The 18,128-nt window shown below is 40.2% G+C and overlaps 1 protein-coding gene across 1 annotated transcript in view; it reads left to right on the top strand.

Moving 5' to 3' along the window:
- The first annotated feature begins 123 nt into the window (after positions 1–123).
- LOC101859093 (2-hydroxyacyl-CoA lyase 2) overlaps positions 124–18,128 on the top strand; it is a 23,360-nt gene continuing 5,355 nt past the window's right edge. Inside the window, exons 1-13 of the mRNA XM_005095622.3 lie at positions 124–360; positions 4,404–4,457; positions 6,181–6,285; positions 7,150–7,228; positions 8,371–8,462; positions 9,353–9,491; positions 10,274–10,388; positions 12,312–12,412; positions 13,001–13,110; positions 13,550–13,673; positions 14,827–14,921; positions 15,400–15,554; positions 17,594–17,731. Of these exons, the coding sequence (XP_005095679.1) occupies positions 220–360; positions 4,404–4,457; positions 6,181–6,285; positions 7,150–7,228; positions 8,371–8,462; positions 9,353–9,491; positions 10,274–10,388; positions 12,312–12,412; positions 13,001–13,110; positions 13,550–13,673; positions 14,827–14,921; positions 15,400–15,554; positions 17,594–17,731 (1,448 nt within the window). The 5' untranslated portion in view covers positions 124–219. The remainder of the gene's footprint in view (positions 361–4,403; positions 4,458–6,180; positions 6,286–7,149; positions 7,229–8,370; positions 8,463–9,352; positions 9,492–10,273; positions 10,389–12,311; positions 12,413–13,000; positions 13,111–13,549; positions 13,674–14,826; positions 14,922–15,399; positions 15,555–17,593; positions 17,732–18,128) is intronic.

Here is an 18,128-nt window from a genome sequence, read left to right as displayed (position 1 = left end):
GAGAGAGAGAGAGAGAGAGAGAGAAAGAGAGAGAGAGAAAGAGAGAGAGAGAGAGAGAGAGAGAGAGGAATAAAGCAGATGTCGAACGAGCCAATTTGGCAAAGTAAAGCAGTAGTGTTGGATCAATGAAGCCGATCGACGAGACAACTTCTGTCTCGGGACGCTCATTTACTACAAGCTATTTATATCGTGCATGTCACATGACATTACACAGTCAAAATGGAGAACTTCGAACGCCTCGGTAGCAACCTGCAAAAATACGTTTCCCAGTATGGCGTTCCCACAGGTCTTACCGCTGCATCCTTGGGAGTGCTGTTTTTTCTGAAGAAATTTGGAATACTTTATCAGCTTTTCCATAAGGTGAGGACCTTAGTTATTTTCTTTGCATTTGCAAATAACTTGATTCTAGATCTAGATTAGCTGGACTTCGACTGAACTAAAATGAACTTTGAACCGTTTTCCGAGGTCGAGACAAGAGAGGGAGAAATTGTAACATAACAAGATGAATACTCTTCTTCTCTTCGGCTTGTTTGTAGAGCTTTAGTTTTTATCAGAGAAATGGGATTCTTTATTTTATAGATCTGGGTCTCTAATTGTTTAAAGCTGAGTACACGTAAAGGCTCAGACTTGAATAGTAGATCAAGTAGATTCTAGTTAAGTTGAAGAAAAAGTAAAGGTTCATCTTTCTCCAGCAGCAAGTAGATAATCTAGATCTAGATCTAGATTTTTCTTATATTCATGTAATGAGTATTATAGTGTTCGCCTCTAAGTCAAAAGGTCCGGAGTTCGATACCTGCCAGAAACAAAAGAATGTTTCTTCTGTAAAATGTTCTCCTTTGTTTCCTTTTCAGATAGTCCTATTCTATCATCATCTCTGCTTTCTTTTCCACTTTATTCTACCCCCTCCTTGGACTTCCTCTGTGCTCCTCTAGGCCTATCCCTTTCCAGACTCTTTCTATTGCTCTATACTCCTAACTCCTCCTTACTGCTACCTTTCTGCCACCCCTCTGATTCTGGGATAGGATAGAAGAACAACTAGCCTTCTCGGGCAGGGACGGAAAGTCTTTGGAGTTCCCGTGTGCAAGCTGCGAAAGATCCCTTGGTGGTCCTACAATCTAAGAGTCTAGATCTAGCTTCAAATGTCACCATAGCAAAATTTAAAATAAATTTCTACCAACACTGAAATAGAATATAATATTCTTGTCAGTATAGAGAAAATACAGTGCAGGAGTACCTTTGAAATCGGAATATTGCTGGCTGAAGGCAAGGAACCTCCTAGAAAAAGAAAAACTGTCACATACATGATAAAAATCAGTTGTGCTGACTACCCATGAACTTGAAATCTAGCTGGGGCATACACAGAAGAAGAAGATAGACAGTACTAACCAATCATGTTAACAAATAGTAATTTACAGAGAAGTATTGTTCTCATAGTGACTGGGAAACTGGTAAAATCCCATTTTCATAGAAATACAGGGAGGACTTTTGTAACGAGCGACCGCTATGAAACAGAGTAGAATAGAGGGGGTTAGGGTTAGGTCTCTTCTTTTTTGTGTTTGTTGAGGTGGTCGCTCATTACGGAAGTCTTTCCGAAATATAAACATATACACAGTTTTCATGAAGCTTGAGTCAAGTTTTTTCTCAAAGCATTTTTTTTGCTACTTTATTTTCTTCTTTCTCATTAAATCAACTTTGTTGTTACATTATAATTCAATGATTCTTGAAATTCTGTGATGATTACTTTAAAATTGTAGTTAAAACTCCCTTGGATTTTTAAACGCTCAGCTTTTAAGAAAATTCTGAAAGTATCATAGCTGTTTGAGGCAGTTTTCCCATGATTTCAGAAATGATAGATAGTCTAAATGCTTTCTAGAACATTGGCGCTCGCATAATTTATACAGATTGACTGAATCTATGCAGAGTGTTATTATTTGTGAGTCAAAACAGTAATAGGATCCCCTCCATCTGTTGCCCTTTGCCCACCTTTCAGTTTGGCGAGTTGCATTGCCTTCAGTTTAGCACTATATATATAGCCTATATCATATATATATATATATACAATAGAAGGAAAGGTGTTGATCTCACACCTCTATCTATGTAACATGTTGCTGTCACATTTTTATTGTAGTTGTGATATATAGATATTATATATCATTAAATATTTGCCATCTCCTTGATCTGTCCGCGTCTCCTATTTTTATCTAATGAAATATTCTTGTCATGTAATGTTATCCTTTCACACTGCTACACTGATAATGATCGGACTATCAAAAAGTTCAGGTGGCTGTAGACGATCATATTGCTGATATTAACTTTCAAATTCTCAGACCTAGTATGACTGTTGCATCTTAATATGAAAGTGCCCCTTGCTAATCTGCTGATAAAGTTTTTTAAGCTACTGATTGCCAATGTGAGAGAGTTGTTGAGAGGTGGCACTGGTTTTTTAAATTTTATATTCCACCTACTTCAGTTGTTGAACTATCTTTCTGCTTTTTAGTTTTAGTTTTAGTAAGTGTTTTACAGCACTTGCAAAACAATAAAGTCATATATAAATATAAGTGCCGAAGATTAGAGGTGTTACAAGATAACAAACACAAAAAAGGAGGAGGAGAGATAAGGACGATAGATGTTTGATCTATAGGAAAGAAGAAGCAAACCACACCAGAGCACCCACCAACCACCCACTTTTTGCTTTTTATCCTACTCTCTGCCCAGCACCAAAGAGCCAAAAAGTCATTTATGGAAAATGTTCCTCAATGAAAGCTTCTATAATTATGTCATCCAACCAAACAAACAAAACATCTTAAACATGAACAAATTATGGTTGATCTGACTGCAAGCTTCCGTCAGGCGTAATTTTTCACTCTTGTAAAAGTGGGTGGTTGGCGGGTGCTCTGGTGTGGTTTGCTTCTTCTTTCTTATCAAATATCTATCATCCTTATCTCCCCTTCTTCTTTTTTATGTTTGTTGTTCTCTTGTAACACCTCTAATCTTCTGGCGCTCGTATGACCTTATATTTATGCAGTTGCGAGCGCCCAAAAACCTCTACTAAAAAAAAAAAAAGACTTGAAAAAGGTATCAAGATAACACTATGCATAATTTACAAGAATTTCCTGACGTTAATATAACTTTCTGTTAAATGTGTTTCTTTTCACTCAGACGTTCACTCGAGTGAACATGAGCACAATTTTAAAAGCTATCTGTTACATTGCTTATCTGTGCTGTGTATTTTACTCTATTCTGAATGTGTCTTTATGACAATGGTATGCGTTCGTCATTTGCATGTTCATCAACATGCATTCAGGACGGATGTCAGTGCTCTAATGGAACCTTGCTAACTTGTGCTTAAAAAGCAAAAAATTTTTACCAAAAGATTCCTGATACCATGAGACATAAAGAGTATAAATATTGAATCCTGATTCAAAGTACAAAAAAGTGCCAGAAAATGCACTTTAAATTCTGCATGAACTTCGCTATCCACCACCGCGACATTTAAATGAGCCGTTAAACCTTGCTTGCGATATACCGAGGTAGTAATTAAAGTGCTGGTTGATCGCCACGGGTCAGTGAACCTCGCTCTCTTCCTGCACGTGATGACTTACTTTATTGATCACTTTATGTGTCGAGGGCGAGATAATGTGTGCTTCTCGGTCGAAGGACAAAGAAATTTTCCCTCATGCAAAACCAACAACTCACTAGCTGGCCGTCGGGATATCATAAAATGACCCACAGCGTGTTAAACATGTGACTCCTCGCTAACACCTTAGAGAGGTTCAATGGAGCTGCGCTTGAGATGGAGAACCTCACTAACCAAAAGATATATATCTTGTAAACTCAGAATGCATAAAAAACAATAATGCGCAGAGAACCTCGCTAACCAAAAGATATATATATCTTGTGGCAAACTCAGAATGCATAAAAAACAATAATGCGCTCAGGTAAAACACACTTCTTTGCAAGATTTTGTCTAAGGCCATCGCAATCCATTGACTGAATTCTATGTGTTAGCATCAACAGTGTTTGACAGTCTTTTTTGGTCTCTCATCGTGTAAAAGTTTAATAATATTAAGGTATTTGTGTTATTAATTTTTAAATAAAAATACCTATGGCATCAATATTCTGCCTCTCAATTTTTTAGTGACTGGCTTTGTAATTTTGTTCTTTCTTTCAGTAAAGAGCAATGACTTTTGAATACTCAGTACAAACTTGCCCACTCAGTACTCCCCCCCCCCCCCCCCCTCAACCACCTACACACACACGCACCCGCACACAAACACACACACACACACACACACACACACACACACACACACACACACACACATACACACAAAGGGAAGGGGGTCAGGGGTGGGCAAAATGCATGACTCTTCTTTGCCACTCATCTTTCCTCTGTTCCACAGGTTGATACAAACACCAAAAAACATGGAGGGATGCTTGTGGCAGATGTGCTAAAGGTATGTGTGCTAATAACAGGCTTCCAAAAACTATCAGAGAATCAGAAAATCTAGAAAATTTTAAGAAGAAACTAAAAGCATTTCCATTTTCATCATATTTCGATTAGACAGAATCCATTCAAGATGTAGATCGTTGTGAGTTTGTATATGGGTATGTGCGTATGTGTTTTTGTATGCATGTATGTGTGTGTGATGCGTGCGTGCATGAATATGTGTGTGCACGCATATGTAACAGTACGTGCCTTTAAAATTGATTTGTAAATCCATAATATGTATCATGTTAAGCGCATAGAGCATTGCATAAGTGGATATGTGCTATATAAATGCTATCCATTAATTTTGTTATTATTATTATTATTGCGATGTTTTGGTTTTAGTGTGTATTTAGACGAAGGTAAAAACGCTCATATATATATATATATATATATATATATATATATATATATATATGACACTCACAAGAGCCATAAAACTCTTATTAAATCAAGTAAATGGTAAAATATGTCATGGTTGCTTGTTCTATCAGTTCTTTTGTAGTACAGATTGGCATTCCTTTCCTTCTTGGTGTCTGTGGTGTGTGACAATTAGGCGCTTTGCTGTCGCACACAGAAAACCTGAGTTCAATTCCTGAAAGGGGAGAATTTTTATCAAGTGTCTCAGTCTTTCTACTGGGATGTTGTATGCCTCTCAGCCCAGGTTGGCCCTGATAGGCAGGGTTGAAGTCCGCTGCCTGACTGAATAATGTAAATTTTTATTGATTATTATTGTATTAAAAACACCTGCATTACAAAAAAAGAAACATCCTGTCCTTTTTAATAATAGTCTGATTATATATTTCTTAAGTTGAAATAGGTGACTTATTTGTCACAATACTGAAAAGAAAGTTCTCAAATAATAAATTTATCATGTTCTATCGGGATGAAATCTTTTTGAAAAAAGATAACATTTGATTATCATTTATCATACTCCAGCTAGGTGACTGAATGAGAAGATAATATGTGAAGCATGCTGACCAAATGAGTTTCTTCTCGGATTTGAGTCCTATGGAAAAAGATAAATCATGCTTATAGGTTAAATTTTTTACAATTTGTAAGTAGGAAATAAGAAAAGACATTTAATACTTTGAATATTGCATCAATAGAAAACCTACAAATTTGACCCTAGTGTCGATTTTTGGCCAGTATCTCCTTATTGTGGATTGTGAGAAGTAACTCATTTTGTCAGCACACCTCACATATGTCATTATAAATCCATCATGATAAATAGAGGCTTAGATGTAATTCTTATTTATCAGTCTCCATCATGATAGATGAATTACCAGACAGCATGTAAATGTTTTATCTTATATTATACTCGTTCGTGGTGGATGAAGCAGAAGATAAGATAACATTTGTTGGTGGTTGGCGGGTGCTCTGGTGTGGTTGGTTTACTGCTTCTTCTTTCCTATCAAACATCTATCGTCCTCATCTCCCTCCTTCTTTTTTGTGTTTGTTACTCTCTTGTAAGACCTCTAATCTTCGGCACTTATATGACCTAATTGTGTTGCAAGTGCCGTTTAACGCTTACTAAAACTAAACTAGAAGATAACATTTTATTAATACTTCATCAAAATGAATAGGAGATGATATATATATTTAACTATCATTTATCTAAATGATGAGATGTTTGTTGAAAGGCAACTTCATAGACATATTATATCTCTCTTTCCCTCTTTTGTTTAAAGGCTCACAATGTCAAGCAGGTGTTTTGCCTTGCCGGTGGCCATATCTCTCCCATCCTCGTGTCGTGCGAGGACATCGGAGTGCGGGTTGTGGACACCAGACATGAGGTATGTGGATCTTCAAGTAAATGCCCTTTTGTGTTGTTTCATTGTGGTGAAAACAGGCACTTCGTCAAAATGGTGAATTTGAAGATACTAACATTTTTTTTTTACTGTTGGACAAGTCTTATGGGATTCCCCCCCCCCCCTCCCGGGGGGTCATCATATCTTTATGTCCACTTAAAACACCTCTCTGTGTGGATTTTACTGAATAATGTTGATCGAAGTCTCACAGAATGTTTATTTTGGACTTTAGAAGGACACTCAAGCTTTGGAAATTACCAAACTCTGGCAGCCATTTTCTCAATTAATTTACTTTTGATGCCACCCGACCCCCTCGTCCTTCAAAATAGCGAATATCTCTACTTCTTTTCAAGACAGATGGGTATTTTTTTTTTCATCAAAAGTAAGACAAATCTTGACAAACAATCACGTCTAATGTTAAGCATTTATATAACCAATGTGTGTTGCAAGCACTGTAAAACTCTAACCAAAACTAATGGGTATCTTCTTTGAAATGAGTCATGCTGCTCTGGTATGTGTGTGTGTGTGGTAGCCTATCCGTTCGAAATGTTTGGAGCCCCCGAAGAGCCCCGAAGAGCATGCTCTTCGCCAGAGCCACCGCCTCTCTTGGGTAGCGGGTGAGGCAGTCCAACCTCCCTGAATCCTCCCCAAAGAGATGCCACCACCAGACCTCCGTAGCAGGGCATCTCTGCAGCCAGTGCTCCAAATCTTGGGGCTCCTCGCTGCACAATGGACAGATTGGGTCCGATGTTTTGTCTATTCTATTTTTGTAGGCCCGCAGCCTAAAGAGGTGACCGGTCCTGCTGTGGTTGTTATGACCGTGTTTATTTTTGACGACTGTTGTTTCAGGTCACGGCCGTTTTTGCGGCGGATGCAGTGGCAAGAATGTCTGGCACCGTTGGTGTGGCTGCAGTTACAGCAGGGCCTGGTAAGTGAATTTCCCTGAAATTTTGGTCCTTTAGTTTTTATATAAAAGTATGTGAAATGCACAAAGAAAACCCCAGTAACACTCAAAGTCGCCGATTTTCAAGACAGGTCTAGATTTCCAAAGTTGTCCGATTTCTGCCCAATGATTTCTGCCCGACTTCAGGTTGATCATTACAAAAACAGTCTTGATACAAGATGTATTATTAGACAATGTGATCCGTAAATCTTGGTTAGACCTTGTGCCCTTGGGACAGGCACTTTGCACGAAATTCCCATTTGGCTCGGTCCTTTCGGAGATGGATGTTTAACTCGGAGGTCCCGTTTTTTAAATAACCTGATAGGGTTGATAGAGGTGTTAAACCCGTAACGTTTCACCATTTTCTCTGTAAATTTTGAGTCCTCTCTCTAAAGTTTCCATGAAGCCCAAAAAGTTCTGGATTAAAAGCAAGTTGACACCTCTGAACTCTATGTCTTTATTGACATGTGGTGCTTGCTGATTAGTTGAAAAAAGTGCGTATGATAGTGTCCAAAAGTGTATTACGTGCATACTTAATATGACATGTAACTGTTATTGATAGAGATACTAGGATTATAAATGTAAGTAATTGATCTGAGAGCATCCATGCGCTTGTATACTGTTGATCTTTCACCCTTGCCCCCCCCCCCCCCCCCCAGGGCAGTGCTACTAACTGAAGTGTCTTTACGCCATTCCCAAAGGGGGGATATTAACATGTTCTTATGCAGTAGAATTGTAAATGGGCTGATTTATCAATGTCATGCTCATACTGTGCCGGAACAACATAGGGGGAACTGCTGCTTTTTCTTTTCTCCTCCTTACTATGGTCATTTTTCCTCTACTTCTTTTGTATGTTTGTCACTCTCTTGTGAACTGCTATTTCCGGGGTGCCTTGATAGTCGAAGTAGACTTTGTGCCGTTGAGGCTAGAGAGGCGAGCAGAGTAAGCCTGAATCCCCGTTTTGGACTTCCCTGTTGACATCCAACCCTTGGTGCTCATATGACCTTATGCAGTTGCGAGTGCTGTAAAACCTCTACTAAAACTAAACAACCCTTGGTGCTCATAATGACCTTTTGCAGTTGGGTTCGCCGTAAAACCTCTACTAAAACTTAACTCCTCACCCTCAGGCTGCACCAATACCATCACCGCCGTGAAGAATGCCCAGATGGCCGAGTCGCCGGTCCTGTTGATCGGGGGAGCTGCAGCCACACTGCTTAAAGTAATTCCTTTCACGTCTTTATCATCATTAGCTTCATCATCATCATCTTCATCGTTATCATCATCATGGTTGTCATCTTTATTATCGTCACAAACCAAATAATTCCCATTTTTCTTGTTTTGTTTTTCTTGAAGCGTAATTCTGATTTAGGTACCTTTTTTTTCTTTAATTTTCTTAAAACTTCCAAAAATGACGTAAGCGTTTGTGGAATGATGTCAACGATTTGCTTTTTTCATTGTAATCACCCTGTGTCCTCGCCCTCCCTTCATCAGTGGATGGGTGGAGGGGCTGATTTTACAGACCCTCTGCAAGAGTCTGCAAGAGTCTGCAAGAGGTGCTGCGCCTCTGTTTTTACAGCACCATCAAACGGTCTAATCTTGTTTGTGCAAGGGTGCTTCGTTTGCTCAGTCCAAGGCTATCAACCCATTTGGCTTGCTTCTACTAGAGGCCGACGTTAAATTCGGAGGTCGTGCCTCTGAAATAACCTAATAGTGTTGATAGGGGCGTAAAACTCATTCAGTTTTGCTTTATGTAACACCTTTAACCCTATCCCTACGTCCTGGGATCATTTTGTACCCCCGGGGTTGTATTCTTCGCATTTTAGAATACTTCTAGTGCGAAGATCTCTTGAAACTTTCAGTATTTCTCAAAAAATCATTTTGGAAAGTGGTGGCACAGAATTCCCAACATCGTATGGATACGATAGTAAAACACGACGTACGGATAGGGTTAAGTGGTGGCACAGAGTTCCTTACGTCGTATGGATACGATAGTAAAACACGACGTACGGATATGGTTAAGTGGTGGCACAGAATTCCCAACGCCATACGGATACGATAGTAAAACACGACGTACGGATAGGGTTAAGCTGTCTTTATTTGTTTGTGTAGAACCGTGGTGCCCTCCAAGACATCGACCAGATGTCGTTGTTCAAGCCACTGTGCAAGTTCTGCGCGTCTGTGACCCGAGTTCGCGACATCGTCCCCACGCTGAGGAAAGCCCTTCACGCTGCCCAGTCTGGGACCCCCGGTGAGTGAAGGAGATCATCATCTGCATCGTCGTCGTCATCATCATCATCGTCATCATCATCATTATCATCATTATCGTCATCATCATCATTTTTTTCTTTAATTTTCTCAAAACTTCAAAAAATGACTCAAGCACTTGTGAAATGATGCTGATCATCTTCGTCATCTTAATTTTCATCATCATCATCATCATCATCATCATTGTCGTCATCATCATCATCATCCTCATCATCGTCATCGTCGTCGTCATCACCATCATCACCATCATCATCACCACCATCATCATCGTCATCATCATCATCATCATCGTCATCATCATCATCATCATCATTATCATCATCGTCATCTTCACAAACCGAACAGTTCCCCCTTTTCTTGTTTTTTTTATGCTTCAAGAAAATCTGGGACCCCTTGTGGATAAAGGAGATGCTGTCTTTCTATTCTCCCCAGTTATTTGTATTATTTTCACGAGAAGAACAATAATTTTCAATTATTATTCTTAGCATTTGTATTGTAAGTAACCCCGTATTAGTCGTGTCTATTAAAACTTTCTTTTTGTTGGAAAATGCAACTTACAAAATGTCCGTGGGTGGTTGGTGGGTGCTCTGGTGTGGTTTGCTCCTTCTTTCCTATCAAACATCTATCGTCCTTATCTCCCCTTTTTCTTTTTTACGTTTGTTACTCTTATGTAATACCTCTAATCTTCTGGCGCTCATATGACCTTTTGCAGAGTTGCGAGCGCCGTAAAACACTTACTAAAACTAAAACTAAATTCTGCCCCAGGCCCTGTGTTCGTGGAGTTTCCCATCGACGTCTTGTATCCGTACTCGCTGGTCAAGAAGGAGGTGGGAATAAAAGAACAAGGCCCGACCAGCCTGGGACAGAAAGTTGTCAACTGGTAAGAGCAGATGGTTGGCGGGTGCTCTGGTGTGGTTTGCTTCTTCTTCTTCTTCTTCTTCTTCTCGATCGCGTCACACTTGAAGTCTGGTATCTGTCATAAATTTGGCCGTCCTGCTCAGTTTTTGCTTCTTCTTTCCTATCAAACATCTATCGTCATTATCTCCGCTACTTCTTTTTTGTGTTTGTTGCTCTCTTGTAACACCTCTAATCTTCGGCATTTATATGACCTTATCGTGTTGCAAGTACCGTAAAACACTTACTAAAACAACTAGTAAGAATAAAGATAATGGTAATAATTGCATTTATATAGCGCATATCTTCGCTCTACAGTATGCTCCACAACCCCCGCGGGGTGAGGCGACTGTCTAAAGTTGTCTTTTGGTTATTCCCAAAGGGGGGACATTAACCTGTTCTTATGCACAGTGGAATTGCAGATGGGCTGATTTATCAATGTCCTGTTCATAACTGTACCTGAACTGCATACGCGGAACTGCTCCTTTTTTTTTCCCCAATCCTTACTATCGTCATTTTTCCTCTACTTCTTTTGTATGTTTGTCACTCTCTTGTGACCCGCTATTTCTGGGGTGCCTCGATAGTCGAAGCAGACTTTGCGCTGTTGAAGCTAGAGAGGTGAGAAGAGTAAGTCTGATTCTCTTCATGGACTTCTCTGTTGACGCCCACCCCTTGGCGCTCATATGAGCTTATGCAGTTGCGAGCGCCGTAAAAAAACTCTACTAACTAAAAGTATGCTCAATGTCTGTGCGCTTTACAACTGTTGTTACTTCCATCAGACCATAGAACACTCGGAAACATTTTCGGCTTCCCCAGAAGCAGACAGTGCAAGCAGCTGATTAAGCGCTCAAACACAAACAAACTGACAAGACAAGATCATCTATCGCCATCAGGAGAAAAGGGTGCACCTGTTCCCACTTGGATGTAGTGAGGAAAATTCCTGTAAAATGCATTTTCTCCAGAACACAATGTTGGGGCTCTGTTGGGGTTTGAACCCACAGACTTTGCAAGTGCAGTAAAACTCTTACTTAATCTAAAAACTAAGCCCAGATGGAAAAAAAATACAACAAAAAGCGGACCCCCCCCCCCCCCCCCCCAAGTCTCTGATGAAACTCAAGTGCATCTTAACCCTATCCGTACGTCGTGTTTTACTATCATATCCATACGACGTGGGGAACTCTGTGCCATCACTTTCCAAAGAGAGTGCTTGTTAATCCGATCCGTACGTTTTGCATAGCAGTCTGTCAAAATGATTTTTTGGGAAATACTGAAAGTTTCAAAAAGATCTTTGCACTAGAAGTATTCTAAAATGTGAAGAATACAACCCCGGGGGTACAAAATGACCCCAGGGCGTACGGATAGGGTTAACCGTCTTGTCTTGACTTGACTCCCGCCAAAGATAGTACATAACAAGATGGGCCACTCAGCCAAAAAAGTGTCCGCGGGAAGTTCGCTCTTTGCTCCAGATGGCGCTGCAGTCTGTTTTGAAGCTCTCTTTCGTTTTTCCAGAAGAAGAATAGGAATAGCACCTCCTTGCGTGCGCAGATCGACTGCTGTTCATCAGCAGTTCGGGTTCGTTCAGTGTGGAGTTTTAGTTTTTTTTTTATCTTAATGACCTCTCGCCTTTCTTTCTAAAGTCAAATTAAACGAAGAAAACAATCACCCTTTCCTCCGGAAGAGGTTTTTTGTTAGCGTAACCATTTTAAAAAAGCGTTCTTCCGAAATTTATTAAAAAAACTTGCTAGTTTCACTTTGATTTTTTAAACTCAAGTAGGGTAACTCTGTTCGCAAAGGGTGCGCTTTTGTGAAGAGGGCGCCACCGAATTTTGAGGACACTTTTTTAATTGGCTCAAAGAGAGAAGTGGCCCCTCTTGTTATGTAGACTCTTTGCTCCCGCTCTGCTCCGCAGGTATTTGGGGAACCACTTGGCTAACTTGTTCGCCGGAGCGTGGCAGATCCGAGATACATCTCCTATACCATTGGACATCCCTCAAGCCTCGCAGAGTCAGAGTGAGTATACAACATGACGTACACATTTCTGTAGGGCAGGGTTGTCAGTGTCCGTGTTACTCGTGAAATTGTTGTCAATTTCTGTAACGTGTGAAATTGTTGTCAATTTCTGTAACGTGTGAAATTGTTGTCAATTTCTGTAACTTGTAAAATTGTTGTCAATTTCTGTAACGTGTGAAATTGTTGTTAATTTCTGTAACGTGTGAAATTGTTGTCAATTTCTGTAACGTGTGAAATTGTTGTCAATTTCTGTAACTTGTAAAATTGTTGTCAATTTCTGTAACTTGTAAAATTGTTGTCAATTTCTGTAACTTGTAAAATTGTTGTCAATTTCTGTAACTTGTAAAATTGTTGTCAATTTCTGTAACTTGTAAAATTGTTGTCAATTTCTGTAACTTGTAAAATTGTTGTCAATTTCTGTAACTTGTAAAATAGTTGTTAACGTCTTGTAAAATTGTTGTCAATTTCTGTAACGTGTGAAATTGTTGCCAATGCCTGTGTTACTTTTGAAATGTGTCCACCAGCATGGGGTATTGCCTTCAGCCCCCTTTCCACTCTGTCAACATTTTTTTTTCCGTCGTTCTCCAGTTCAGAAGTGCCAAGAGCTGATTTCGCGGGCGAAGAAGCCGGTCGTCCTGGTGGGCAGTCAGGCCACCCTACCCCCAACACCTGTGGAGGACTTCCGCAAAGCTTTGGAGGTAAGCTGTTTTTCTTTCTTTCTTCTTCTTCTTCTTCTTTTTCTTCTTCTTCTTCTTCTTCTTCTTCTTCTTCTTCTTCTTCTTCTTCTTCTCCTCCTCCTCCTCTCCTCCTCCTCCTCCTCCTCCTCCTCCTCCTCCTCCTCCTCCTCCTCCTCCCCCTGCTTCTCCTCGTGGGTGGTTGGCGGGTGCTCTGGTGTGGTTTGCTCCTTCTTTTCTATCAAACATCTATCGTCCTGAACTCCCCTCCTTTTTTGTGTTTGTTACTCTCTTGGTACACCTCTAATCTTCGGCACTTATATGACCTTATTGTCTTGCAAGTGCCGTAAAACCTTACTGAACAAACTCCGTCTCCTCCTTCTTTTTCTTAGTATCATCATTATCATTATTTTTGTCATTATCATTATTATTATAATTATATTTTGCCATGTTTGTTGTACAGACGTTGGGCGTTCCTTGCTTCTTGGGTGGAATGTCTCGCGGATTGCTCGGTCGCCGCAGCGAGATCCAAGCCAGACAGCGTAGGCGAGATGCTCTGAAGGAGGCCGACCTGGTTATTTTGGCTGGTAAATGGGTGGCTGGCGGGCGGGTGCTTTGGCATCTATTGCTCTTTCTTTCCTATCAAACATCTGTCATCCTTATCTCTGTGCAGTGAGTTGTTGGCGGGTGCTCTGGTGTGGTTTGCTTCTTCTTTCCTATCAAACAACTTTCGTCTTTATCTCTCCTGCTTCATTTTTATGTTTGTTACTCTCTTGTAACACCTCTAATCTTCAACGCTTATATGACCTTATTGTGTTGCAAGCGCCGTAAAACCTCTACTAAATCTAAAAACACATCTCTATGCCTTCTTTTCTTTGTGTGTTGTGCTCTAGTAATACCCCAAATCTTCGGCACTTTATATTATGACCTAGTTGTGTTGCAAGTTCCGTAAAATTCTGGTGTGTAAGATTAAAGCGTGAATTATTTTTACATTTTGCGGGGCAACAGGAAGCAGAGGGATGGAAGCTCTGCAGTTGCTGTGTGGATCACAGTAGCAGTAATAAACCTGCATCTGTGGTGTAGCGGTTAGACGCTTTTGTTTTCGCATGCAGGAGACCTGAGTTCGATTCCCGAGTGGGAGAAAAGTTTTATAGAGTATTTAGGCGTTTCGGGATGTTGTGTCCTTTTCAGCCCAGCCTGGCCCTGACAGACAGGGCTAGAAGCTCACCTCCTAAATGGTCTAAATTGTGTCAATGGCGTTTTTAAAAAAAAAAACCCTTCATTTTAGGAGGAAAAAAGCTATAATATAATGATAATTACATTTATATAAATGCAGTTATTTTTTATTAATGTTATTGTCATTATTATTATTATTATTACTTTTATTTTATTGAAGGCCTAGAAATTGACTTGGCAGTGGTTTCTTTACAAAAAAAAAAAAAGGTGACATATTTTTTCCATTCACGCACTAAGAAGAGCACAGTACCATGAATATGTACAGCGTTTGAGAAAGTGAGTGGTTGTTCTTGTTGTTGTTGTTGTTGTTAGCGATCCAGTAGCATCTGAGCGGTAACTCTTCTGCATGATGCCATTCTGTAATAGCTCCATGTCTGTTCTAATTGTTGTCTTGAGGAGTAGAGGCAATTAGATGTGTGGGGTAGCTTGGGAAGAAAACATCCCCTTAAATCTGTTAGTTGAAAGTGAGTGGTGTAATGCCTTTTTTTCTTTGTGTGTTCCCAGGAGCGGTGTGTGACTTTAGGCTGAGCTACGGGCGTGTGTTGTCGAGGAAGAGCAAGATTGTTTGTGTGAACCGAGACAAGACCCAGCTGTTGAAGGTAAAGATTTACCCTGCCCAGAGTGTTCGCCTCTGTTCTGAAAATATCTGGTATTCACGAGATATCGTTTGAAGTAGCCTGTCTATTAACACTTTGTGGTCACTTTGCGCATTAATGCGCTGGTGAAAATTATCCGTTCCGGTCACCTGGCGCAGTTCTGTGTGCCGGGCCCGAGAAGTCACTCTCCTGACTGGGTGACCCGATGGGGTATTTTGTACTGCTGGCTGTGTGACTGCAATGTGTTAAGTTGTGCCGTTATTGTGAATACCGTAAAACTCTTATTTAAACCCAACTCTTGCTGTTGCTTTTTCTTTCCTATCAAACATCTATCGTCATTATATCTCTCCTCCTCCTTCTTTTTTGTGTTTGTTACTCTCTTGTGACACCTCTAATCTTTGAATACTTTTATGACCTTATTGTTTTGCAAGTGCCGTAAAACTATTATATAATAAAAAATTTAAAAAACCCAACTCCCCAGAATTCTGACATGTTTTGGAAACCGACGTTGGCGGTCCAGTCGGACGTGGCCAGCTTCATCACGTCGGTGGTGTCCGGCCTCAAGGGCTACAAGTGCGACCCGGAGTGGGTCAGTCTGCTCCGCTCCCGCGATCAGGAGAAAGAGGAAGCCAATCTGTAAGTTGCTTCTTTGTTTTATTGTGGGGTGGGGGTAGCTTTGATTTTTAAAAAAATATTTTTTAAAAATGTAGACAGTACAATGCATACTTTATGACAAACGGATAGTTAAAGAACGTTAGGAGTACGCCATTGGCCGATATTTATAGTAACAGCCATCTTGTTTGTGTCATAATATAGTGTTCTTCATTCTGACTAAAGACAAAGGAAGTTCCACACCTACTGTCTCACTGTCTGATCTGAAAAAAAAAATGTGGAGTAAAAGAAGAAACCTCCCCCCCCAATTTAGCAAAGTGTTATGTTAATGCTCATTATATTAAGTATGTTAAAGAATAGGTCAAACAAGATGGCTGTTACTATAAATATCGACCAATGGCGTAGTCCTAATGTTCTCTAACTGTCCATTTGTTACATTATGTATGTAAACATATATTATTATATACATATATATAATAAATAAATAAATAAGTAATTATAATAAATTACATTTTTATTGATCCCAGCTTTATAAATACATACATAAATACATACATATAAATACAAAATGTTACACCTATACAGAACAGTTTCACAACCATGCCATTGCTGGTTGCGACATACACATGTCTGATTCAAATATTCTAGAAGATTTTGTTGTAAAATGGAGGCACTTGAGTTGATAATATTATATTTGGGAGCTCCACTGTGGAAATGGAAGCGGTGGTCCTCTGCCTTGTAAAGAAGAAGCCATATGTGAGTGCCAGAGAGTGAATCTAGTAAGAACTATTACTTTGTGTGACTATGCTTATGAGACAGTGGAACATCACCTTTTCCACTGTACAGCCCTAAATGGCATCAGAGCTACCCTTCTCCCTCCGAGACCTAACTTCGACAACACACTCTACGGAACATTACAGCAACTGCAGCAAACCTGCACTTATCACTACATGGCATTGGACAGAAGGGCGAGAGCCCAGATGTTGCTGGATCGATAACAACAACAACTACAACAACATGAAGCGCATAGAGTTCGGTGTTGAGCTGGAATTTGTGCTGTACAAATGCTGTTTGTTATTATCGTTATTATGCTGTTGTTGTGTGTTAGTGTACCTTTCAGGGCGTGGGTGGTTGACGGGTACTCTGATGTGGTTTGCTCCTTCTTTCCTATCAAACATCTATCGTCCTTGTCTCTCCTCCTTCTTTTTTGTGTATGTTACTCTCTTGTAACACATCTATTTTTCGGCACTTATATGACCTTATTGTGTTGCAAATGCCGTAAAACTCTTACTAAAACTATTTTTAAAACTTTGCCACGGTAGAAAGAACACTGACATGAACTCTCTGAGGACGTAGTGGACATATGTGAGGTGTGCTGACAAAATCAGTTACTTCTCGCAATCCACAAGTGGAGATATTGGCCAAAGATCGACACTAGGGTCAAATTTGTAGATTTTCTATTGATGCCATATTCTTTTAAGTATAGCATGCCTTTTATTATTTCATACTTATAAATTGTAAAAACTTCACTGAAAAGCGTGATGTATTTATTTCCATAGGTAGGGCTCGATTTCGAGAAGTAACTCATTTTGTTGACACGCTTCACATGTATGTCCGATCAGCAGAAGACCAAAGGCAGTGTTGCCGTTTATTTTGAACAATTGTACACAAATCAGAAACATGAAATTGACAATGACAATGATGACAATGACAATGACAATCTTTGTTCATCTCGCTGGGAGAAATTTGTCTTGGTCGTTAACAATGGCAGTAGACGTTACAAAAGTTAGACCTAAAGGTGCACTCACGCAAACGCACAACAAGACAGGACATTAGGCCAAGTAAATACAAGTCTCACGGGCTGGGACAACCCGCTCCGTAAAACATTTTCTCTCTCTCTCTGTCTCTCTTTGTCTCTCTCTGTCTCTGTCTCTCTGTGTCTCTCTCTGTCTCTCTCTCTCTCTCTCTCTCTCACACACACTCACACATTTGTAGCACCGCATGTTCACATTGCATATTCATAGTGTCAAAAACTCTCAATAAAACTCACTAAACTCCCCCAGGGCCAAGTGCGAGGAAGTGACGGACGTACACCTGAACCCGCTGAAGGTCCTTCACACCCTGGAGGATGTCCTCTCCGACGACGCTGTCCTCGTGGCAGATGGCGGGGACTTTGTGGCCACGGCCGCTTACGTCCTCAGGTGAGAAGACGCTAGAACCCTGCCACGGGCCTGGTTTTTTTTTCTGGGGGGGTTGTGCAAGTTTGATGCCATAAAAGTGACACATCATAATACCTTGTCCCTCTCTGTACTTTTTTTTGCCACTAGACCGGGGGTGGGCAAGCTATGGTCTGCAGACCAAATGCAGCCTTCCATACGGATTTGTGTGGCCTGTGAAAACATTGGGAGAATTTTTATTTTTGATTCATTAAGTGATAAATAAGAATGTCCTCGATCCAAGGCTAGTTTTCCTTGTGCTGCTGTATTCTACTCTTTGTATCGTAATGATGCACTCTATGTTGTTTTCACATGATCACTTTGTTGATACTAAACCAGGGATTCTTGAGTTTGGGATAGAGATACAGAGGTACATGCCCCC

Source organism: Aplysia californica, unplaced genomic scaffold, assembly GCF_000002075.1.
Source record: "Aplysia californica isolate F4 #8 unplaced genomic scaffold, AplCal3.0 scaffold00109, whole genome shotgun sequence".
NCBI classification, from domain to species: domain Eukaryota; kingdom Metazoa; phylum Mollusca; class Gastropoda; order Aplysiida; family Aplysiidae; genus Aplysia; species Aplysia californica.
This window is presented reverse-complemented; position numbering and strand designations above follow the sequence as displayed.